Raw genomic sequence first — 17380 nt, 5'->3', positions numbered from 1 at the left:
CGACATGTAACTTGCCACCAGTGAGGGGCATCCTTGCTGTGCTTTTTTCGCCGTCTTTAGCTGTGACGTGCCACTGTGGGACTGTCCGACTGCGCTGAGCATTAGACATGGCGCCACACACTGGGTCTCACCGCCTGGAGGACATCCCCAAGAGCACCGGACACCGGGCCTTTGCAGGCGATGCGAGGCCTGGAGGGGACGGCAGTCGGGTGAGCAACAACATTGTGTGCCTTTGCAGGTGACAGTGCAGGACAACTTGGGATGGCGACACACCTTCAATTCATCCCATGCGTCTGACCTATCGGGGAGGAATACTAAAAGCACATGTCGTTTCATTCTCAATCTAACTCTAGCGGCACATTCTACTAGTAACATCTCAAGTCTACCCTTGCCGACCTCGCTGGCATTTTCGTTCAATCATAGAAGCAGGGACAACGTCTGCGTTACCCGTTACTAGACCAACGCAAGCACCAACACCCCGCCTACAAAGTCTTCTTAAGGGGCTTGTAAGCCTCCTTCTCCATACGTTCAACGCCATTGAATCGCCCGTAAACGAACTTGAGAAAACTCGTGCTCAATGTCATCAACACGGCCGAGAAGGTGAACAACCCTACTCTCTGTGCCGTATTCAAGACTGCGAAGATTGGGTACGGGTAGCTGGGACACGTTAGCCTCCTAAGTCTTCAATTCGGACATCTCCGTGCTTACGCTCCGTTCTTGCTGAAGCACAACTCAACCCAGCCCCAGTACAAGAAAGCAAACACCATGCTAATAGTCATGGCTGAGTACGCGCGGATAGTCCATGGAGGGCTGAACAGGATCAAGTCGAGGGTCAGGACCACTGCCGGCACAAGGTGAAAGCCGACATCTGGAAGCCAGTGAAGCTCGAAACCCTCGGGAATCAAAAGACGCTCGTCGATTGAACGAATTCCCCAATACAAGATGCTGATGAGGACTTCGAGGGGAGCGGCCGTAGTCGAGAGAGCGTTTTTGACGGCGAACAATTGAGGGATCAGAGTAATGTCGGCTAGCAGACCAATCCCAAATGTGGTTGCAGACAAAATCAAGCCGATGTTTGTGAGATGCTGATAGTTGCCTCCAAAGCCCATGGAGATCTCGTGCGTGAGAGTGCTCAAGAACTGGAACGAAGCGAAGAAGGAGCAAAGGCCGGCAACATGAAGCAAAAGCGACAGTGTTCTCGACGGGGACTCAAGCCGCTGCAATCGGTGACGAGCCATCTTGGTGAACTGGCAATTGGTGTTGATCTCGCGCGATTCGTGTTTGTTATGGTCTAAGTTGTTGGGTGAAGGGATGACAGGTCCAAGGCCACGATGGCGGGTCTTCTAAGAGATGAATGTAGAGGGATGGCGGCGGGCGCAAGGGAGGATCACGTCCGAGCCACTGGTTTTTGTAGGTATTTGAGACGAACCTTGTTAAGAGGAGAAGATTATCGAAGACATAATGTTCGAATCCTTTTTAGACATTGTCCCGACGGAGCGTTTTGGGGCCAATCAAGGGACAATGGGAGGCATCGTCAAAGTGACGGGGCCGCGGCATGTTGCAACTTCCCGGCGCCTTCGGCAGGCTGGGCTTCGTCATGAGGTCACTGATGGAGCAGAGTCCGCCAGAGTGGCCCCTGATCTGAAGTCCCAGGCAGATCCACGCAGGCTGGGTCCCCCGAAGAGCCACCCTTGAAAGCCCAATCGGCATGTGCTCCAGGGGCAGCCAGGCGGGCTAAGCTTCTTGTGGAGCCGGACAGAGTAACGGCGTCGAGGAAGCAACAAGGCTGCACTAGCTCACGCCAACGACAAGTCTGATTGGGCGCAAGGAAAGCTTCCCGAAAACCATCACCTAAGCTTCGTGCACTTAATCTTCAGCCTTACATCTTTTGAATCAGGAGCTCGGGACCCCTTCAGGCTACTTTCAGACGGCAGCTTTTCTCAGACATTGACCGAACTACACATCCACCGACACAATGGCTGACGAAGACTCCAAATCAAACAAACGAACACACGAGGACTTCACGGGACAAGATGATGGTACGTGAAAATGTTGCGCAACGATGGGCTTCGGTACTGACAATGTTTCGTCAGACAGCTCCTCCGACGATGATATGGGTCCTCAGCTTCCCACTGAGGCTCCGAAGAAGAAGCGCCGAGTCCTCCCATACGAAAAGCTTTACATCGCCGCCCTACCCAAGTCCTCTCGATACTCGAAGTCCCTGATGCACAAGGAGCAGCTATCCTTCGTGACCGTTACGCCCTTGACCGACTTCATCATAACTTCCTCGACCGACGGTGTTGTAAAGTTCTGGAAAAAGGTGGCAGAGGGCATTGAGTTCGTCAAGGAATTCAAGGCACACAATGGCGAGATTAAATCAGTCTCAGCCAGCCAGGATGGAAGAAGCTTCGCGACAGCTGGAGAGGACGAGACCATCAAGATCTTTGATGTTATCACTTTCGATCTGTTAGCCATGTTGAAGCTCGCTTTTGTGCCTCGGTGCATCTGCTGGGTCCATAACAGGGGCGCTTCGCTACCGCTGCTCGCTGTCTCCGAGGACGCGAATTCAAACGTCCACATTTTCGACGGGAGGGGAGAAAGACAGGATCCCATTCACACGATCAAGTCGCTTCACAGAAGCCCTGTGTCGATAATGGCCTTCAACAGCGTCTACGACTGTGTGATCTCGGCCGACGACAAGGGTATGTTGGAGTATTGGCGGCCAAGTGGGGACTACGAGAAGCCCGACAACGTCTTCGAGTTCAAGGCCTCTACGAATCTCTTCGAATTCAAGAAGGCAAAGTCAGTTCCCACGTCCATCACCATCTCACCGACGGGCAAACATTTCGCAACCTTCTCCCAACCCGACAGAAAAATCCGCATATTTGACTTCGCGTCCGGCAAACTTTACAGGACTTACGACGAGTCCCTACAAGTCATTGAAGAGATGCAGCAAGCTGGATCTGGACTTCAGAAGCTGGATCCTGTTGAGTTCGGGCGCCGATTCGCGGTGGAGCGCGAGATTGACTCCCCAGCATACAAGCACAAGGCCAATGTCATTTTCGACGAATCTGGCAACTTCATCCTCTACGGCTCCATTGTTGGCGTCAAGGTGCTCAACACTTACACTAACCAAGTAGTCAAGATATACGGCAAAGAAGAAAATTTCAGAGCTGTCAACTTGGCGATATACCAAGGTCAACCGCAGAAGAAGGGCATTACCACTGTAGAAATGGGTGCCTCAAGCAACCCCCTACTTCAAGAGTCAGAGTCGCGAGATCCGATTCTGATTGCCACAGGCGTGAACAAAGTGCGGTTTTACATGTTCACCAATGACGAGGACATATCCAAGTCGGTCAGAGATGTGCAGAACGAGAAGCCGACTATGCTTGGACAGAAGAAGGCTGCCGAGGCTAAGAAGGCAGAGACTGGAACCGCAGCGGTGATCCACACGACATACGGCGACATTCATATTCGCCTCTTCCCTGACGCGGCACCGAAAGCTGTCGAGAACTTCGTCACTCACTCGAAGAAGGGATACTACAATAACACCATCTTCCATCGTGTTATTCGAAAATTCATGATCCAGTGTGGTGACCCCCTGGGCGATGGTACCGGCGGCGAGAGTATTTGGGGCAAAGAGTTCGAAGATGAATTCAGCAGCTTGAAGCACGACAAGCCATACACTGTCAGCATGGCTAATGCAGGCCCGAACACCAATGGCAGTCAGTTCTTTATCACCACAGAAAAGACGGTGAGTGGCGGCCCAGCCCCCTTAGATGTGCTTTCGCTAATGTGTGGGTGTGATGAAGCCTTGGCTGGATGGCAAGCATACAATCTTTGGACGTGCCACGCAGGGTCTGGACGTCATTCACAAAATCGAGAACGTCCGGACATATAAGGAAAAGCCTGAGGAGGACATCAAGATCCTGAACATCGACATCGTGTAGCCGGTAGAGCGGCAAAACAGCAAAGAGCCGCCAGACGGCAACTAATGAGACGAGAGCCCAATGATCCCACACGCCCCCACGTAAGGGCTGAGTAAAAAAGCAATGCGACGATGCAGCATCCCCGCAAGTCCGATGAGGCGGCGGCTAGTCAAATGAGCTTCACGATGCAGCCGCATGCCGATTCAAGTCCACCCAACTGAGTGAGGCTGTTGCTGCTCACGTGGACGAAAGAGGCCAGCATTGGGCCGCTTACAATCCCGCAATCGGCGCTGCATCACCGCAACCCAATTCGGGCCTGATTTCGTCGGCCAATGACTTTACTTAAGGATGAGGTCGGGGCGCAATGCTCCTGTTCTTTCGATTTCGCTGTCGCATGAAACTGACGTTGTTTTCAAAAACTCTCATCAATCCCAGTCCGTGGATATCGTGAAAAGTGAAGTCGGCTCACAATTCCACTGCAAGCAAGTTTGCATAGACACTTGCACCGCATCGCGTACCTGCGCTGCATATCTGCGTATCATACCTAACGAACCAATCATTCTCCCTCGACCCCGCCCTTTTGTCCCAGCTCGTCCAGACGGCGCCTTGAGACTGGGCATGAACCTCGGGTTGTAGCATGCCGCGCCCAAAGAAGCCGGGGGCTTCAGAACCGAAAAGGCGAAGTCGAAATGGATGTTGGTGAGTTCCGTGGAGAAGTGCAAGAACCTCCTTCAGGGCCCCATTTTCTTGTTATGTCATGCCACTCACTCAGGTACAGGCCATGCAAAGGTCGCAAGGTAAAGTGCGGTGAGGAGCATCCAACATGTCTCAAGTAAGTTCGCATTTCTTTCGTCGAACACGCCTCCCGAAGACAGACTTCCTTGATCGGACCAACAGCACTGGCTGTGGAGATGTTTGATCGTTTTGCGCCTAGCATAGTTCAAAACAGCTCATTCCGCCCTGATGGAGAAACTTCCAGTGGAAGCAGGATGCTGCAAATTTTGGGTAGACTCTATTAACGGCGTCCATGAACATGGAATCGAATTATTGTTTCTCCCGATCTTTGAGACTTTCTCTTCATTCAAACATCAGATACTTAACACAAGCCTTTAAGCAAGATTCAACTAACGAACAGCAACTAGTTGTCAAAGGACAGGAGAGGTCTGTGATTATAGCGTTCGATTAAATTGGGAAGGTCGTCGGACCAAGAGGTCTTCATCGTTTGGGACCCCAAACCAGACCAGTCAGCCATTGCAGGAGGCCACGGCTTCACAGATCCAACCACCATCGTTCACCCACACATTCTCCGTCAATGCCACATCCACCAATATACAACCAAAGCCGATAGTACAACGCATACAGACGGCTTGGAGTAGTATCGAGCCCACAAGGAGGAAACAAGAACCCACGGATATGCGTGTCTTTGGTATCAACGAAGCCGGAACGAGCTCCTTTTATTCCACACCACCGCAAGAAATCCAAGCGAGTGTCCCGTCGCCTATCATTCCCAAACATGTCGTTGACAGTTTTGCCTCTCTCCGTCGCAGTTCATCTGGGACTGTAAGCCCGTCATCACAGCGGCCCCACAAACGATCCAAATCGTTCGCCGAATCAAGTGACTCTGATTTCCATCGCCAACCTAGCCTGCTAGCTTCTCCGGCATCACTTGTTGGAGCGAGTCCTCCAATATGTCGGATGCGTTCTAATACTGGGCCCAAAGTTCGGGCATTGCCTTTAACGCCAGTATCCTCAGGAATGAACCCCGACGATGACGCAGCAACTCCATTGCTTACCCTTCCGTCACCAGCGTCCGCTGACAACAGCAGATTATCGGTAGACTACCTATTATCGGGGTCCCCGGACTTAACTCATCGACCAAAGAAGCACGCTCAATACAACTTCGGTCCACCTCTGCCAGACCTACGGCCTAAAGAGGACGTATTGGAAGATGCCATCTTCTATGGCTATGACCTCGGGTTTCGAGACGCCGATATAAATCAGAACAACGATTTAGGTGCTATCTCCAAGACAAACTCGAACGTTGAGAGTTCTATAACTGTCATGGGTGGTGGACGTGGTGGCTTCCCGCCTCTTCAACCCAGTGGCATTGGTTTGCAGAGTAGTGTCCTACCTCGAATGACAGGGGGCTACTATGACAGGCCCATCTTGATTCGAATTCCTCGTAATCTCGAGCCCCTTCCTTCGAAGTAAGTAGCAAGTCGCGAGCCTTTTGGCGATTCTAACACTTGGTAGGCTTCGAGACAACCCGATGAATCTCTTGGTAAGTCAATCCGTGGTCTGCGTGGCACCACGTTTATTGGATGAAACTGCTAACTGAAATCAGTATTTTGTTCGTGACCTCAAATCTCGTCTCTGGAGGCTCCAACTGACTTTCACACAAAGCATCATTTTCTTAATCACACAGCCAAGAGTAAGATTTCTGCTCGGTGAATAAAGCACGGCGCTTACGCATACAGTTCTTGTTCCCTATGATGACCCAAGTTCCAATCCATTCCGCACAGTCCTGCCGCAAATGGCCACTCGAAACGATCACCTCTTGAGTTTGCTTTTGGCATATTCAGGCAAGCAACAGGTTCATGCTTTGGGGACATTCCAAACTAATTCCTCAGTAGCGTCTCACCGGGCCAAGCTTCTTCGTCAAAGGGAACCCGAGATGAGAATCGCCCTTTGGGTCCAAGATATTTTCCCCGTCCTCCGCCTCGCGTTGGGTGACAGGGAACAAATCATCTCCAACACAAGCCTCGCAACCGCTATCATGCTTGCGTCTCTGGAGATCATATCCCCCACGGCATTCGGCTACGAAATTCCTTGGCAGACGCACTTGAACCTTGCTCGCGATCTCATGCGAAGACGTCTGGCCGATCTTCGAAGAACCTCTTACAGTCTTGAAGAGGACCGCGTCTGTTCCTTCTTATGGAGCTGGTTAGCCTACCTAGACGTCTTGGGAAGCCTCAGCGGCGGTACGGGTTCCGACCCATCTAGGTCATGGGTACTCGAGTACACAATGTATAACAATGTCGACGACCAGTATGAAATCGACTGCATCATGGGGTTCACTACGAAATGCGTTCAGTTGCTTGCACAAGTATCAGAACTTGCCCGCCATTGCGATATGCAGCGCATCAGATCCGATGGCCAAGCACGACCGGAATGGATCCCAGACACTGACTGCGTCCGCCGTGCCCAGCAGCTTGAGCGAGAGTTGATGGAAAACATGACGCAGCCGTCGCATCCTTGCAGACATGTGCAAAATGTCGAGGTTAGGGATAGGCAGGAAATGGTGCTGATGAACGAGGCCTTTCACTGGGCTGGGCTGGTCCACATACATCGGCGTGTGTTCGGCAAGTCGTCAGGCCACGCGGACGTCCAAGGACCTGTGCAGAGAATCTTCTCTTGCATGGAGTACGTCAGGGCCGGAGGCACCGCGGAGACGGGGTTTCTGTTTCCAATGTTCACCGCTGGGTGTAACACGCTTGACGAGGATCAGAGGTCGAGGATTCTTGAGAGGTTTAGGAGTGTGGAGGGCAACGGAATGACACAGGTGCGACGCCGTCCTTCACTTGCGTTCTACTTATTGAAAGCTAATGTCTCGGTATAGGTCCACAAGGCGAGACGACTGATGGAGAGAGTCTGGATGACAGGACAGCCATGGGAACCACTCTTGTGTACGGAGTTTATTGGCTGATTGATGAGTTCAGTTTTTGGTCTTTCTATCTTGTATGCTGCTGTCGGCTCTGTTGTCAAAGGGATTTTTCGATTGTCTAGGTCGAGGAGCATTGTAGGAGCATGGATGGGTCCTTGACGACGTAGATGAATCATGATATTAGCATACACGGCTTGGGAGGGTAAAGGAGATTAGGCAGGAGTATTGGAGATGCTTGATGAATGATGAAGAAACATCTTAGTTCTGCTGCAATTTGTGTTTGCTATAACATTTTTTTGAATATCAGCTCCCTGTAGAGGGTTAGTTATTAAACGAGCGTCTACTTATGTGTCTGGGACTGGATTAACGCCTTGCAGACACGAGAAAACAACGAATATTGAAGGGGCGTCAAAAAGCAAGAAAAAGCCTAGGACATGAAAGTCTGAGAGAGAAAAGGGAAAGGCGAAGAAGAACACTTCGATGAGCAAAGAAAACAGTCCAAAAAATGAATACTGGTCAATCGCGGACGGGAATTGAGCCCGACGTGGGGGTCGAACCCACAACCTTGAGATTAAGAGTCTCACGCTCTACCGATTGAGCTAGCCGGGCGATTGGAACCCAGCTGGTGTTGTTGAGGTCGGCAGACGATGGAGACAATGATAGTGGAATTCCGTTGTCGGTGGTATTGTCGTTGGTGGGAGAAGTGGAAAAGGGCAAGGGCACGGAGGAGCCGGTAAACTGGGGCCATCCTTCCCGGGACCTCGCCGGGGAACTCACTAGCAAGTAATCATGACTCAACTAGGTCGCCGCATCATTAAGAAGAGAATCAGGAATAGGAGCAAGAAACGAGGAGTTAAAAGAGTTATACAAGGGTTGTAATTACTGCCTATTCGCTAACGTATGTCCAAAGAGCCAATCCTCATGACATGTGGACGAAATGAAATGGACGTTTCCTATCTTCGTCTTGCCTTTCCCAACGCCTGAATGGTATATATATCGACTCGTGTCGAATTGTAAGAAAAAGAGACGTGTAAAAGAATCCAGCTCAGCTGGTACAAAAGAAATATAAGTAGTCTCCTTTTTTGGTGGCACGTCAATTTCATCCTCATCCGTCTCGTACATCATATCGATCTTTTTCCCCGTCTTATCTGGTGCCAAAGTTGAACTGGTGTGGTGGCGGGCTCTTTACGGGAGCATCCGCGTAGGCACCTGGGATAGGCACGGCCTCGTAGACGGGCTCGTCGGCAGCCATTGGCGCGTGGCCCTGAGGCGACTCTGAACGCTGTTGCTGCACTGGAGGGAAGTTCGGCTCGGGGCCGGTGGCAGAGGTCGGCGTGAAACCGGTCGCGTTGGTCTTTGGTGTCGCAGACGGGGCCTTCGTTGGGGGAGCCTGGAGCTTGAAGGTAGACTTGGGCTTGGCGAAGCTGGACTCGGGCTCGACGAATCGGGTTCCGGGAGTGAAGGGAGAGGCCTCCTCGATGCGGGACAGGTTCTCGAAGGTCGCCTCCGGGTGGCGAGGAGACATAGTGTACTGGGAGTAGAGACCGGGCGACTTGAGGCCCGGGGTGTTGGGGGCGGACTGGGAACGCAGCTGGGCGAGGTAGAGGTCAGAACGAGCACGGTCGCGCATGTCCATGGACTTGTGCAGGCGGCGCTTGGTGTAGTAGCGGTAAAAGACGATGCTGTAGAGGAGAACGCAGATGACGTCGATGACGATCTCAATGACCATGCAGATGAGGGCCCAGTTCTGGAGACGGCAGAGAAGAGCGTAGTCGACCTTCTCGCTGAAGACCTCGGCACGCTTGTTCTCCTTGCAACTCCATCCCCACATGTCCTTGCCTCCGCCGTTGTTGCGGCTTGACTGGAAGATGCCGGCGGCAACAGCCCAAAGAACCATGGAGAGGATGAACCAGCCGATGGCGAAGAGCGTGTAGTAGGTTGCGACTTTCTCGGCTCGGTGGTGGCCACCACGGCAGTATGCGATGAAGACTCCTAGGCAGACGGCGAGAGAGATGGAAGACACTATTTCGACCGTTAGCACGAGACGTCGGGTTAAGAAGAGTTGACTACTGACTGGTAATCACAAGGACTTGAGGCCAGATGGCGGTGCCTTCAGCCCATGGTGGCAGACCACTCTGGGCGGGCAGCTTCCTGGTAGCGTTGAAGATCTGTAGGGTCGCGGCGATCATGGAAATGATGATCAAACTGCAGCTGAAGTTGACGCCACGAAGAGCGAACTTGGCCATGCGAACGCGTGTCTTGATTTTCTGTGAAGAGGTTAGCCGAGATTAAGCTTTGGTGATGGGATAAGACGACATACGAGATCACGAGCCTGCTCCTTGTCGGTTGCAGCTTCACGCTTCTCGAGAATTTCCTCTTCTCTGAAGGTCGGGCTGAGGGGGTTATCAATCTTGCGTGCCGGTGTCCCTGGCACCCTCATGGCGCTCTTGAGTGGTGATCTCGGTGTCATGGGGACGGCGACGGACTCGCGGTTGCCGTTGTTGCTGATGTAGCCGAAGCCAATGTCGCCAGGCTGGGATTGAGGAACTTCTGATCTCGCGGGAGGGTCGGCAAATGGCGATCGAGTGCCCTCGACAGGGGAGTGTACTGATGTTGCTTCCGCGAAGCGAGGAGTACGAGGGGGCTTCAACGATGAGTCGGATGAAGACGAGTCTGTGGATGCTGATCGAGTCGGCGCGAGGTTTAGTGCGGCAGGCCGCCTCTTGTCATCTGGCAAAGATGTCAGATTGTTGCTGAACAGCATGTCTTTGTTAGAGACGTACCTTGAGGGTTCATGGTTGTGGAGGTTTTTGTCTGTGTCTCCAGAGATCACAGAGAACAAGAGAAACGAGTCTAGTATATAGGAAAGGCAACCTAGAACTTGGGTCGCCAACAGGAAAGATGAACTCAGGACATGCGACAGATAGCGAAGATCAAAGCAGTAATGAGGCACGATAGGAATCAGATTTGGCGAGACCAGCTGTCGGAAGGGAGGAGAGGGAGGTCCAGCAGGTCGGTTCCTTGGGGATGAAGGTGGTTTTGAATTGGCGCCGCCACAGAGTAGGTCCAAGGCAAGGCCTCTTTTACTGCAGGAGGGAGATCAGCATGGTGTAAGTGGGACGAGGCGGGATGGGGACTTCTACCTGCAGAGCGGAAGGGTAGGATGGCGCGAGTTGAGCAGGCCTCTGATAGGTGAACCGCCAGGTTCCAGGCCGGCGATTCGGTCGTGATGGAAATAGACGCCCACGAGAGTGGACGGGGTGGCGCCGAGCTGTGGTTGGCCCGATGCTCTGAGAGCTGTCGTGGAAACTCGCCTGTTCCTAGCTGGCGGGTACTAAATCGAGCGAGCTCGTTTTTGTGGACAGCGACTACTGACACAATGAACGGGTAGTCTCTTTAGTTTCGAGAAGATTGCAGCAGATGAGGGACGGTTCGGCTTGTTAAGCAGAGAAGATGAGAGAGAGGAGCAGCGGAGGAAGAGGCAAACCAAGGCGGAGGAACTTTCAATAAAGCCAAGGATTGCGCAGTTTTTCCAACTCGCTGGACGAATATAGAATATCCAAAGCAACCCCAAAAGGCATCTAGAGAGGGGAAAAGAGGCACGGGTGAGGAGAGGATGCACACTCGGTCATCTCTCAGAGTAACCGACCTCCCCTACCCAACTTGCAGCTTCTACCTGGGTGGCCATGTACGTACTCTAACTGTACACTGATACAGACAGCGAGAGAGACCTCGACAAAGCTCACTGGAGCTTGGCGGCAGTTGCAGTTGCATCCGCATGGTTCGACGATGGACGTAAGGATGGTGATTGGACGTTGTCGTTCAAATTGAGAGGAGGCAGACCAGCAGCAACTGGGTGAACAACGATGTGGTTGGACGGAAGATGGAAGAGGAGGCTTGCGGAACCCTTGCTCCTGATCACCCACGGGCGCCAACTCTTCCAAATCGACAAGTCGACCCTTGCTGCCGCCCGCCCCCCCCGGTCCGTCAACTGCAGTCATGATAGGCTCAAATCGTACAGGCGCTCCGGATGCCACATGCTTGCACGTTGGCGCAAGAACACCCGGCCAATCAGCGGGTAGAAGTGCGTGATGAATGTCCAGCCACATGCAGCTCCGGCGGTAAGCAAAAGTTGGGGAAGAATTGGGTGAATGGCAAACACAGAATGGCCACAACGCCTGCGCGGCCGTTTTTGTCTCTTGCGACTCTGCTCCTCACTCACTCGAGTCATCTCATTGCGCTGAACCTGCTCCAAGCGGCACAGAAAAGTGCTCTTCGCGGTGGGTCTACAGACCATCAATCAAGGTCTGCCCATCCTTGGCTCGCAGAGTAGGCAAAGCCGCAGAATGACAGCCCGGCGAGTTGGCGAGTGACTGTAGCGTGGTGGTGTTTGCATGCAGGCTGGCTGTAAGATACACAATGTGTGATATAGGTGTAGCCATGATAGCATTTGCCCCTCCACGTCTACCACCCTCGACGGAGGCACCAAAATCTCACGTTGGCCATGCTGGGGTAACCGACAATCGCAGGCGCAGTCCGGGCATCCGAAAGCCTGGCGGCACCATGTTTTCGAGCCTCGAAGACGATGTTGCGTGTGCTGGTGCGGCTAACTGCGTCGAGCCTAGGTGTTTGGGGTCGAGTGCCGCCGATCCGTGAGACGCGCCGACAAAGAATAGAAATGGATATCACCACATCTTCCCACGCGTGTCGCCCTCCACCTGATGTTGAGAAATGAGCTAGGCGCCGTCCGGGCTATCTGTCAACCGTCAGCGATCGCCCTTGTACTGCAGATGGTGGTAGGCAGGTTGAAGGTAGGTAAGACTTGGCCCGTGTCCCGTGGTTTTCCATCTCGTCCGAACCTATTTTTAGGAATTTCGACCAATCAGAGAGACGTGATGGGAGACGAACTGCTGTAGCCTTTTTCTTGTACATGGCCGATGGTGTGGTGTCTATCTGCTCGTCTAGAGCTGTGCCGTGATCCCATGGCTAAACTTCAACGCCGGTTGACGGGATGGCTGACCTTCTAATGCAACATCATCCCGAACCTATCGTCTTTTCTCTCTTCTATTCTGGAAGGAGCAAAATGTTCCTTCGCCCCGGCACTCGTTTCAACTGTGTGATGTCCGTCGCTCACCGAGGCTAAGGGCTACAGGCCGACTTCAGTGAGTGACAAATCTACGTAGTAATAAGAGCTGCTCGTTGAAATCACTGGCGATGATGTTTCCATGTCGCGTGAGCCTTTCTGGAAGCTTTCGAGGAGACTCAGAAGCATGGCTTTTCTTTGTTGGAAGGTGACTCAGGAAGCGAATAAAGTGGCACCATGCTCTGGGCCGTGGAATGGAGAATGCTAGTCGTTTGTGCCGTTCTGCGAGTACCAAGATATATTGGATGGATTGTTGGCTCAACATGACGAAGTCCTCAATGTGAGGAGGGTCCAAGCCTCAAACGTCTCTCAAGGTGTTGATCTGAGACATCAGCCAAATTTACTAAAGGTGCTGGTTGCTAACTGTGTCGAAATTGATTCAGAGACGACACGCTGGTGGAGAAATTGTGACGGGTTTGTCCCGCCTCGGCATGGTGGTAGCTAGAGAAAAATATGCCTGCGATGAAGGAAGCACAAACATCGCCTGGCTCTTGAAGCTCCTCAGAAGTCTCTAGTAATGCTGTCATTCGCATCATGCTGAGATGGGATTTAGAGTTGGGGAGAAGGGGTTCGCTCTTTGGGCATTCACCTCCTCCACATGAGAATTGCCCGGAGGGGCACCCTTATCTTATCAGTCCCGAACGGGACTAGCGCCGAGTCACCTCTTTCCACAACCTAGAATTTCAAGAGACGCTCATCGGCGAGGAAAAATCAACCGACCCGACGTCACGAAGCCCACGAACTGAAGCGTCATCTTTCCCCCGGGACCGTCGAAACCGTCAAGGCCAATACCTGAGTCAACAGGCGAACATAAAGTCCAAATTTTTCGACGCCCTCCGCCCGTCGCAGAAACCCCTCGACAAAGCCGCCTCGACAAACTACCCCGCCATCAAAACCATCAATCTTGTCGCGACAATGTCTGCCAACGGCGATCCCAAGTACGACGATATCGACTCCGAGTCTGACTCTGGCGAGTCCGTGGAGGAGCAGACCGAGCTCAACGAGGAGAAGGGTCTCAAGCCTGCGCTCAAGAAGTCTTCGAACCCCGTTACCGCCGACACCACAGTCCAGCGCCCCCCTCTCCCCCCGCAAACCGACCCCAAAGACCTCGACGTCAAGACCCTCACCCCTCTGACCCCCGAGATCATCGCCCGCCAAGCAACAATCAACATCGGCACCATCGGTCACGTCGCTCACGGAAAGTCCACCGTCGTCAAGGCCATCTCCGGAGTTCAGACCGTCCGTTTCAAGAACGAGCTGATCCGTAACATTACCATCAAGCTTGGTTACGCCAACGCCAAGATCTACCAGTGCGACAACGCCGAGTGCCCTCGCCCGGGATGCTTCAGGAGTTACAAGAGTGAGAAGGAGGTCGACCCTCCCTGCGAGCGCGAAGGATGCAGCGGTACCTACAGATTACTGCGCCATGTCTCGTGAGTTGTCTACAGAAAGAGCTTACCCCGGAATCGTGAAATGCAAGGTGGCTAATTGTGCTCCACTTAGCTTTGTCGACTGCCCCGGTCACGACATTCTCATGAGCACCATGTTGTCAGGTGCCGCCGTCATGGACGCCGCCCTGCTGCTCATTGCCGGCAATGAAACCTGCCCCCAGCCCCAGACCTCCGAGCATTTGGCTGCTATTGAGATCATGAAGCTGGACAAGATCATTATCCTCCAGAACAAGGTCGACCTTATGCGCGAGGAGGCCGCTCAGCAACACTACCAGTCGATCTTGAAGTTCATCAGAGGAACCGTTGCCGGAAAGTCTCCCGTCATTCCCATCTCTGCCCAGCTGAAGTTCAACATCGATGCCGTCAACGAGGCCATCGTCAACACCATCCCCGTCCCGATTCGTGACTTCACCCAGGCTCCCCACATGATTGTCATTCGATCTTTCGACGTCAACAAGCCTGGTGCCGAGATCGACGACCTTAAGGGTGGTGTTGCTGGTGGTTCTATTCTGCACGGTGTCCTGAAGCTCGGCGACGAGATTGAGATCCGCCCCGGTATCGTCACGAGAGACGACAAGGGTGCCCTCAAGTGCACGCCCATTTTCAGCAGAATCGTCTCCCTCAACTCCGAGTTCAACGACCTCAAGTATGCCGTTCCTGGTGGTCTTATCGGTGTCGGTACCCGTATCGACCCCACCCTTTGCAGAGCCGATCGTCTGGTCGGTTTCGTCCTGGGTCTTAAGGGCCAGCTGCCCGAGATCTACAGCGAGATCGAGGTCAACTTCTACCTCCTGCGCCGTCTTCTCGGTGTCAGAACCGCCGACGGAAAGCAGGCCAAGGTCGCTAAGCTTACCAAGAACGAGGTCATCATGGTCAACATCGGCTCTACTTCCACTGGTGCCAAGGTTGCCGCTATCAAGAACGATGCCGCTAAGCTTGTCCTGACCAGCCCTGCTTGCACAAACATTGGCGAGAAGGTTGCCCTGTCTCGTCGTATCGAGAAGCATTGGCGTCTTATTGGCTGGGCCACCATTGCTGCGTAAGTCACCTCAGATCAGTGCTGAATGTGAAATTTGCACATGCTAACCGTGAAATAGTGGTGTCACTCTTGAGCCCAGCACCGCTTAAAGTCGGGCCGGACACTGAGTTTAAAAAAATAAATCTCAAAAGCCCCTTCTTCAGCATCACAGGAGTCTAAAAAAGAATCAGTCTGGTAGAGCCGACGGGGAGTAGGGGGTTGACGGCATTTTTTGAGTACCAGGCGGGTAATGAATGCTTATGACAGGACACACCACCGCGTTAGACTTGATGTAGCCGGGGCATTAGGAGCTCTAGCAACTCGAGACGGCGTAGTGTCACGATTTCACAGGGAATTGCAAAAGGATACTAGACGGTGTATGCTGATAGATAGGCCCGGAAGATGAACAAGCCTCTTCTATTATTATTTCCTGACCTTGCGTGCATGCTTGACCAGGTTTTCTATCACGCCTTCGAAGGCTTCTCTGTCGCCTATCTTTTCGTCCGTCTTTTTCGTCCAGTATTCCAGCACCTCCTTGGCGGTGCCTTCCATTGCCTGTAGTTTCGCGACGTGGGCCTTGAGCTCCTCGTCCGTCATGCCGTTCAAAGCCTCCTCTGTCGTGGTGCAGAGTTGCTTTGCGGACACAAGGTCCAGATCCGGTGCAGTCGGCGCGCCCTTTCTCTTGGACACCGATGGTTTCCCTTTGGAGTCAACTGACGTTGTGGATGCGTTTGCTTCTTGCCGTACCCTCGATACTGAACGAGAGTCCGAGGAAGTCCGTGGTGAGCCTGACGAGTTGACCTGCAATGAGGGAAGTACAAGCTTCTTCTGCTTGGACGCAGGGAGAATCTCGTCCAAGTCAACTGGCACGCCGAGAGAGACGAGAAAAAGGCGCCTGATGCGAGAACGGATCCAGTCTGGCGGTGCGAGAGGTGGGGGAGCCACTAGTTGAGACCATAGCGATGCGCTCCGTGGGGTGAGGAAGATGGGGTTCTCCTTCGTTAATGGCGGGGGTGGTGAAACGTCAAGCGATTCTGGAGGGAAGAGTGTGTTGAGGTATGGGTCGACCGCTTGGAGAACGTCTTCGCCATCCAGGCCATCGAAGTCGGGTATAGACTGAGATATGGACGTTAGCTTCGTCGAGCGCGTACTTTATCTAGATACTTACGAATGGTAATGACGGAACTTGCGGCAAGGCCGGCGCAGGCGCAGGTGCTGGGGCAGGCGCATCGAATTCTGGTTGTTGGAATCCATCGTCAAAGTCGTCAAAGCCACCGTCCCCTTCCTCCCCCTCTTCGAAGTCGTCAAAATCGTCACCAAAGTCGTCGTCATCGCCATCGCCGTCTCCGTCTTCCTCATTGGGCGGCGGTGCGAGGCCAGCACTCGAAGGAGCAGAGGACAAGGTATTCTTTGACGGTTTCCGTCTCATACGAGGGGAGCCTGGAGGAGCGGAAAGCGCAGGTGATACAGGTGGGACATCTACGAAGGACGCCAGGTCAATGACGAATGCTCTTTAAATTTCAGGGATCTCTACATCGTACCGGTGTTGCTACCGTCATCCTTGACATCGTCCTCCGCCTTGAGGACCAAGTCGGCCGGTGCATCTGCCTTGCGCTTCTCTGCGTATTCCTCTGAATGCGGCCCTGACGTGCCCGGCACCTCCTCGACAACCGTCTTGGGGATGGGTTGCCCGCCTGGTGAGGGTGGCGGAACGGCATCTGAGGAGGTCTCTGCTTCGCTTTTGTTCTCCTGGATAGCAATCTCGTCCGGTTCGGCGTCGCCCTCCCTCATGCGGTAAGCCTCCGTGCCGGGAACCTCGCCGTATGACGGCTCGTCGTCGACCTTCTCTACGCGGGTCTTGGGGATAGGCGACGTTCCGGGGCTGAGAGGGGCGGACTGCGCATCGGAGAAGTGATCTTCTGAGTCGGACTCAGCTAATGAATTGTTAGACAAACTGGGACGATCATCTAGGGAGCGAGGGGTGACAAGGGGGGTCTTACCCAGATCGTGCGCACCAGGATCGCTGATGCTAGACCGCTTGGGCGGCGAAAGGGTCTCGTCTTCTTTCATGGTTTTGAGATGACGCCAATTGCGAGCTGTCAGGAAGTGATCTGGGAGGATGCAAACACTCAAGGCAGCTTGAGAGTTATCGATGATGAGGAATAGGAGTGGATG

The 17380-nt window shown here is 53.2% G+C and overlaps 7 protein-coding genes across 7 annotated transcripts; 3 read left to right on the top strand and 4 right to left on the bottom strand.

Annotated features, from left to right (window-relative positions):
• Window positions 1-482: 482 nt before the first annotated feature.
• On the bottom strand, window positions 483-1238 carry CGGC5_v000650 (UPF0641 membrane protein; the record flags this gene model as incomplete). Its single annotated transcript, XM_032032212.1, has 2 exons — window positions 483-657; window positions 709-1238. 2 exons carry the CDS (start codon window positions 1236-1238, stop codon window positions 483-485), a joined length of 705 nt encoding a protein of 234 aa, XP_031888550.1.
• A 737-nt stretch (window positions 1239-1975) lies between these two features.
• On the top strand, window positions 1976-3950 carry cyp15 (Peptidyl-prolyl cis-trans isomerase cyp15; the record flags this gene model as incomplete). Its single annotated transcript, XM_066150701.1, has 4 exons — window positions 1976-2039; window positions 2094-2466; window positions 2524-3754; window positions 3813-3950. The coding sequence occupies 4 exons, from the start codon at window positions 1976-1978 to the stop codon at window positions 3948-3950; spliced, it is 1806 nt and encodes a 601-aa protein (XP_066009762.1).
• Window positions 3951-4566: 616 nt separating this feature from the next.
• Window positions 4567-7635, top strand: CGGC5_v000648 (uncharacterized protein; the record flags this gene model as incomplete). Its single annotated transcript, XM_066150700.1, has 9 exons — window positions 4567-4628; window positions 4708-4761; window positions 5072-5090; window positions 5811-6136; window positions 6183-6210; window positions 6274-6279; window positions 6333-6360; window positions 6407-7491; window positions 7549-7635. 9 exons carry the CDS (start codon window positions 4567-4569, stop codon window positions 7633-7635), a joined length of 1695 nt encoding a protein of 564 aa, XP_066009763.1.
• A 1102-nt stretch (window positions 7636-8737) lies between these two features.
• Window positions 8738-10389, bottom strand: CGGC5_v000647 (uncharacterized protein; the record flags this gene model as incomplete). Its single annotated transcript, XM_032032215.1, has 4 exons — window positions 8738-9615; window positions 9668-9860; window positions 9914-10323; window positions 10377-10389. The coding sequence occupies 4 exons, from the start codon at window positions 10387-10389 to the stop codon at window positions 8738-8740; spliced, it is 1494 nt and encodes a 497-aa protein (XP_031888545.1).
• A 165-nt stretch (window positions 10390-10554) lies between these two features.
• CGGC5_v000646 (uncharacterized protein) lies at window positions 10555-11373 on the bottom strand (the record flags this gene model as incomplete). The annotated part of the gene is made up of 3 exons (XM_066150699.1): window positions 10555-10679; window positions 10737-10890; window positions 11290-11373. 3 exons carry the CDS (start codon window positions 11371-11373, stop codon window positions 10555-10557), a joined length of 363 nt encoding a protein of 120 aa, XP_066009764.1.
• A 2278-nt stretch (window positions 11374-13651) lies between these two features.
• GCD11 (Eukaryotic translation initiation factor 2 subunit gamma) lies at window positions 13652-15315 on the top strand (the record flags this gene model as incomplete). The annotated part of the gene is made up of 3 exons (XM_032032217.1): window positions 13652-14169; window positions 14240-15226; window positions 15285-15315. The coding sequence occupies 3 exons, from the start codon at window positions 13652-13654 to the stop codon at window positions 15313-15315; spliced, it is 1536 nt and encodes a 511-aa protein (XP_031888541.1).
• A 313-nt stretch (window positions 15316-15628) lies between these two features.
• On the bottom strand, window positions 15629-17275 carry CGGC5_v000644 (Uncharacterized protein; the record flags this gene model as incomplete). The annotated part of the gene is made up of 4 exons (XM_032032218.1): window positions 15629-16321; window positions 16374-16684; window positions 16747-17139; window positions 17206-17275. 4 exons carry the CDS (start codon window positions 17273-17275, stop codon window positions 15629-15631), a joined length of 1467 nt encoding a protein of 488 aa, XP_031888542.1.
• Between the last annotated feature and the right edge of the window lie 105 nt (window positions 17276-17380).

Source organism: Colletotrichum fructicola (assembly GCF_000319635.2).
Source record: "Colletotrichum fructicola Nara gc5 chromosome Unknown KSG_Nara_v1_contig01, whole genome shotgun sequence".
NCBI classification, from domain to species: Eukaryota; Fungi; Ascomycota; class Sordariomycetes; order Glomerellales; family Glomerellaceae; genus Colletotrichum; species Colletotrichum fructicola.
This window is presented reverse-complemented; position numbering and strand designations above follow the sequence as displayed.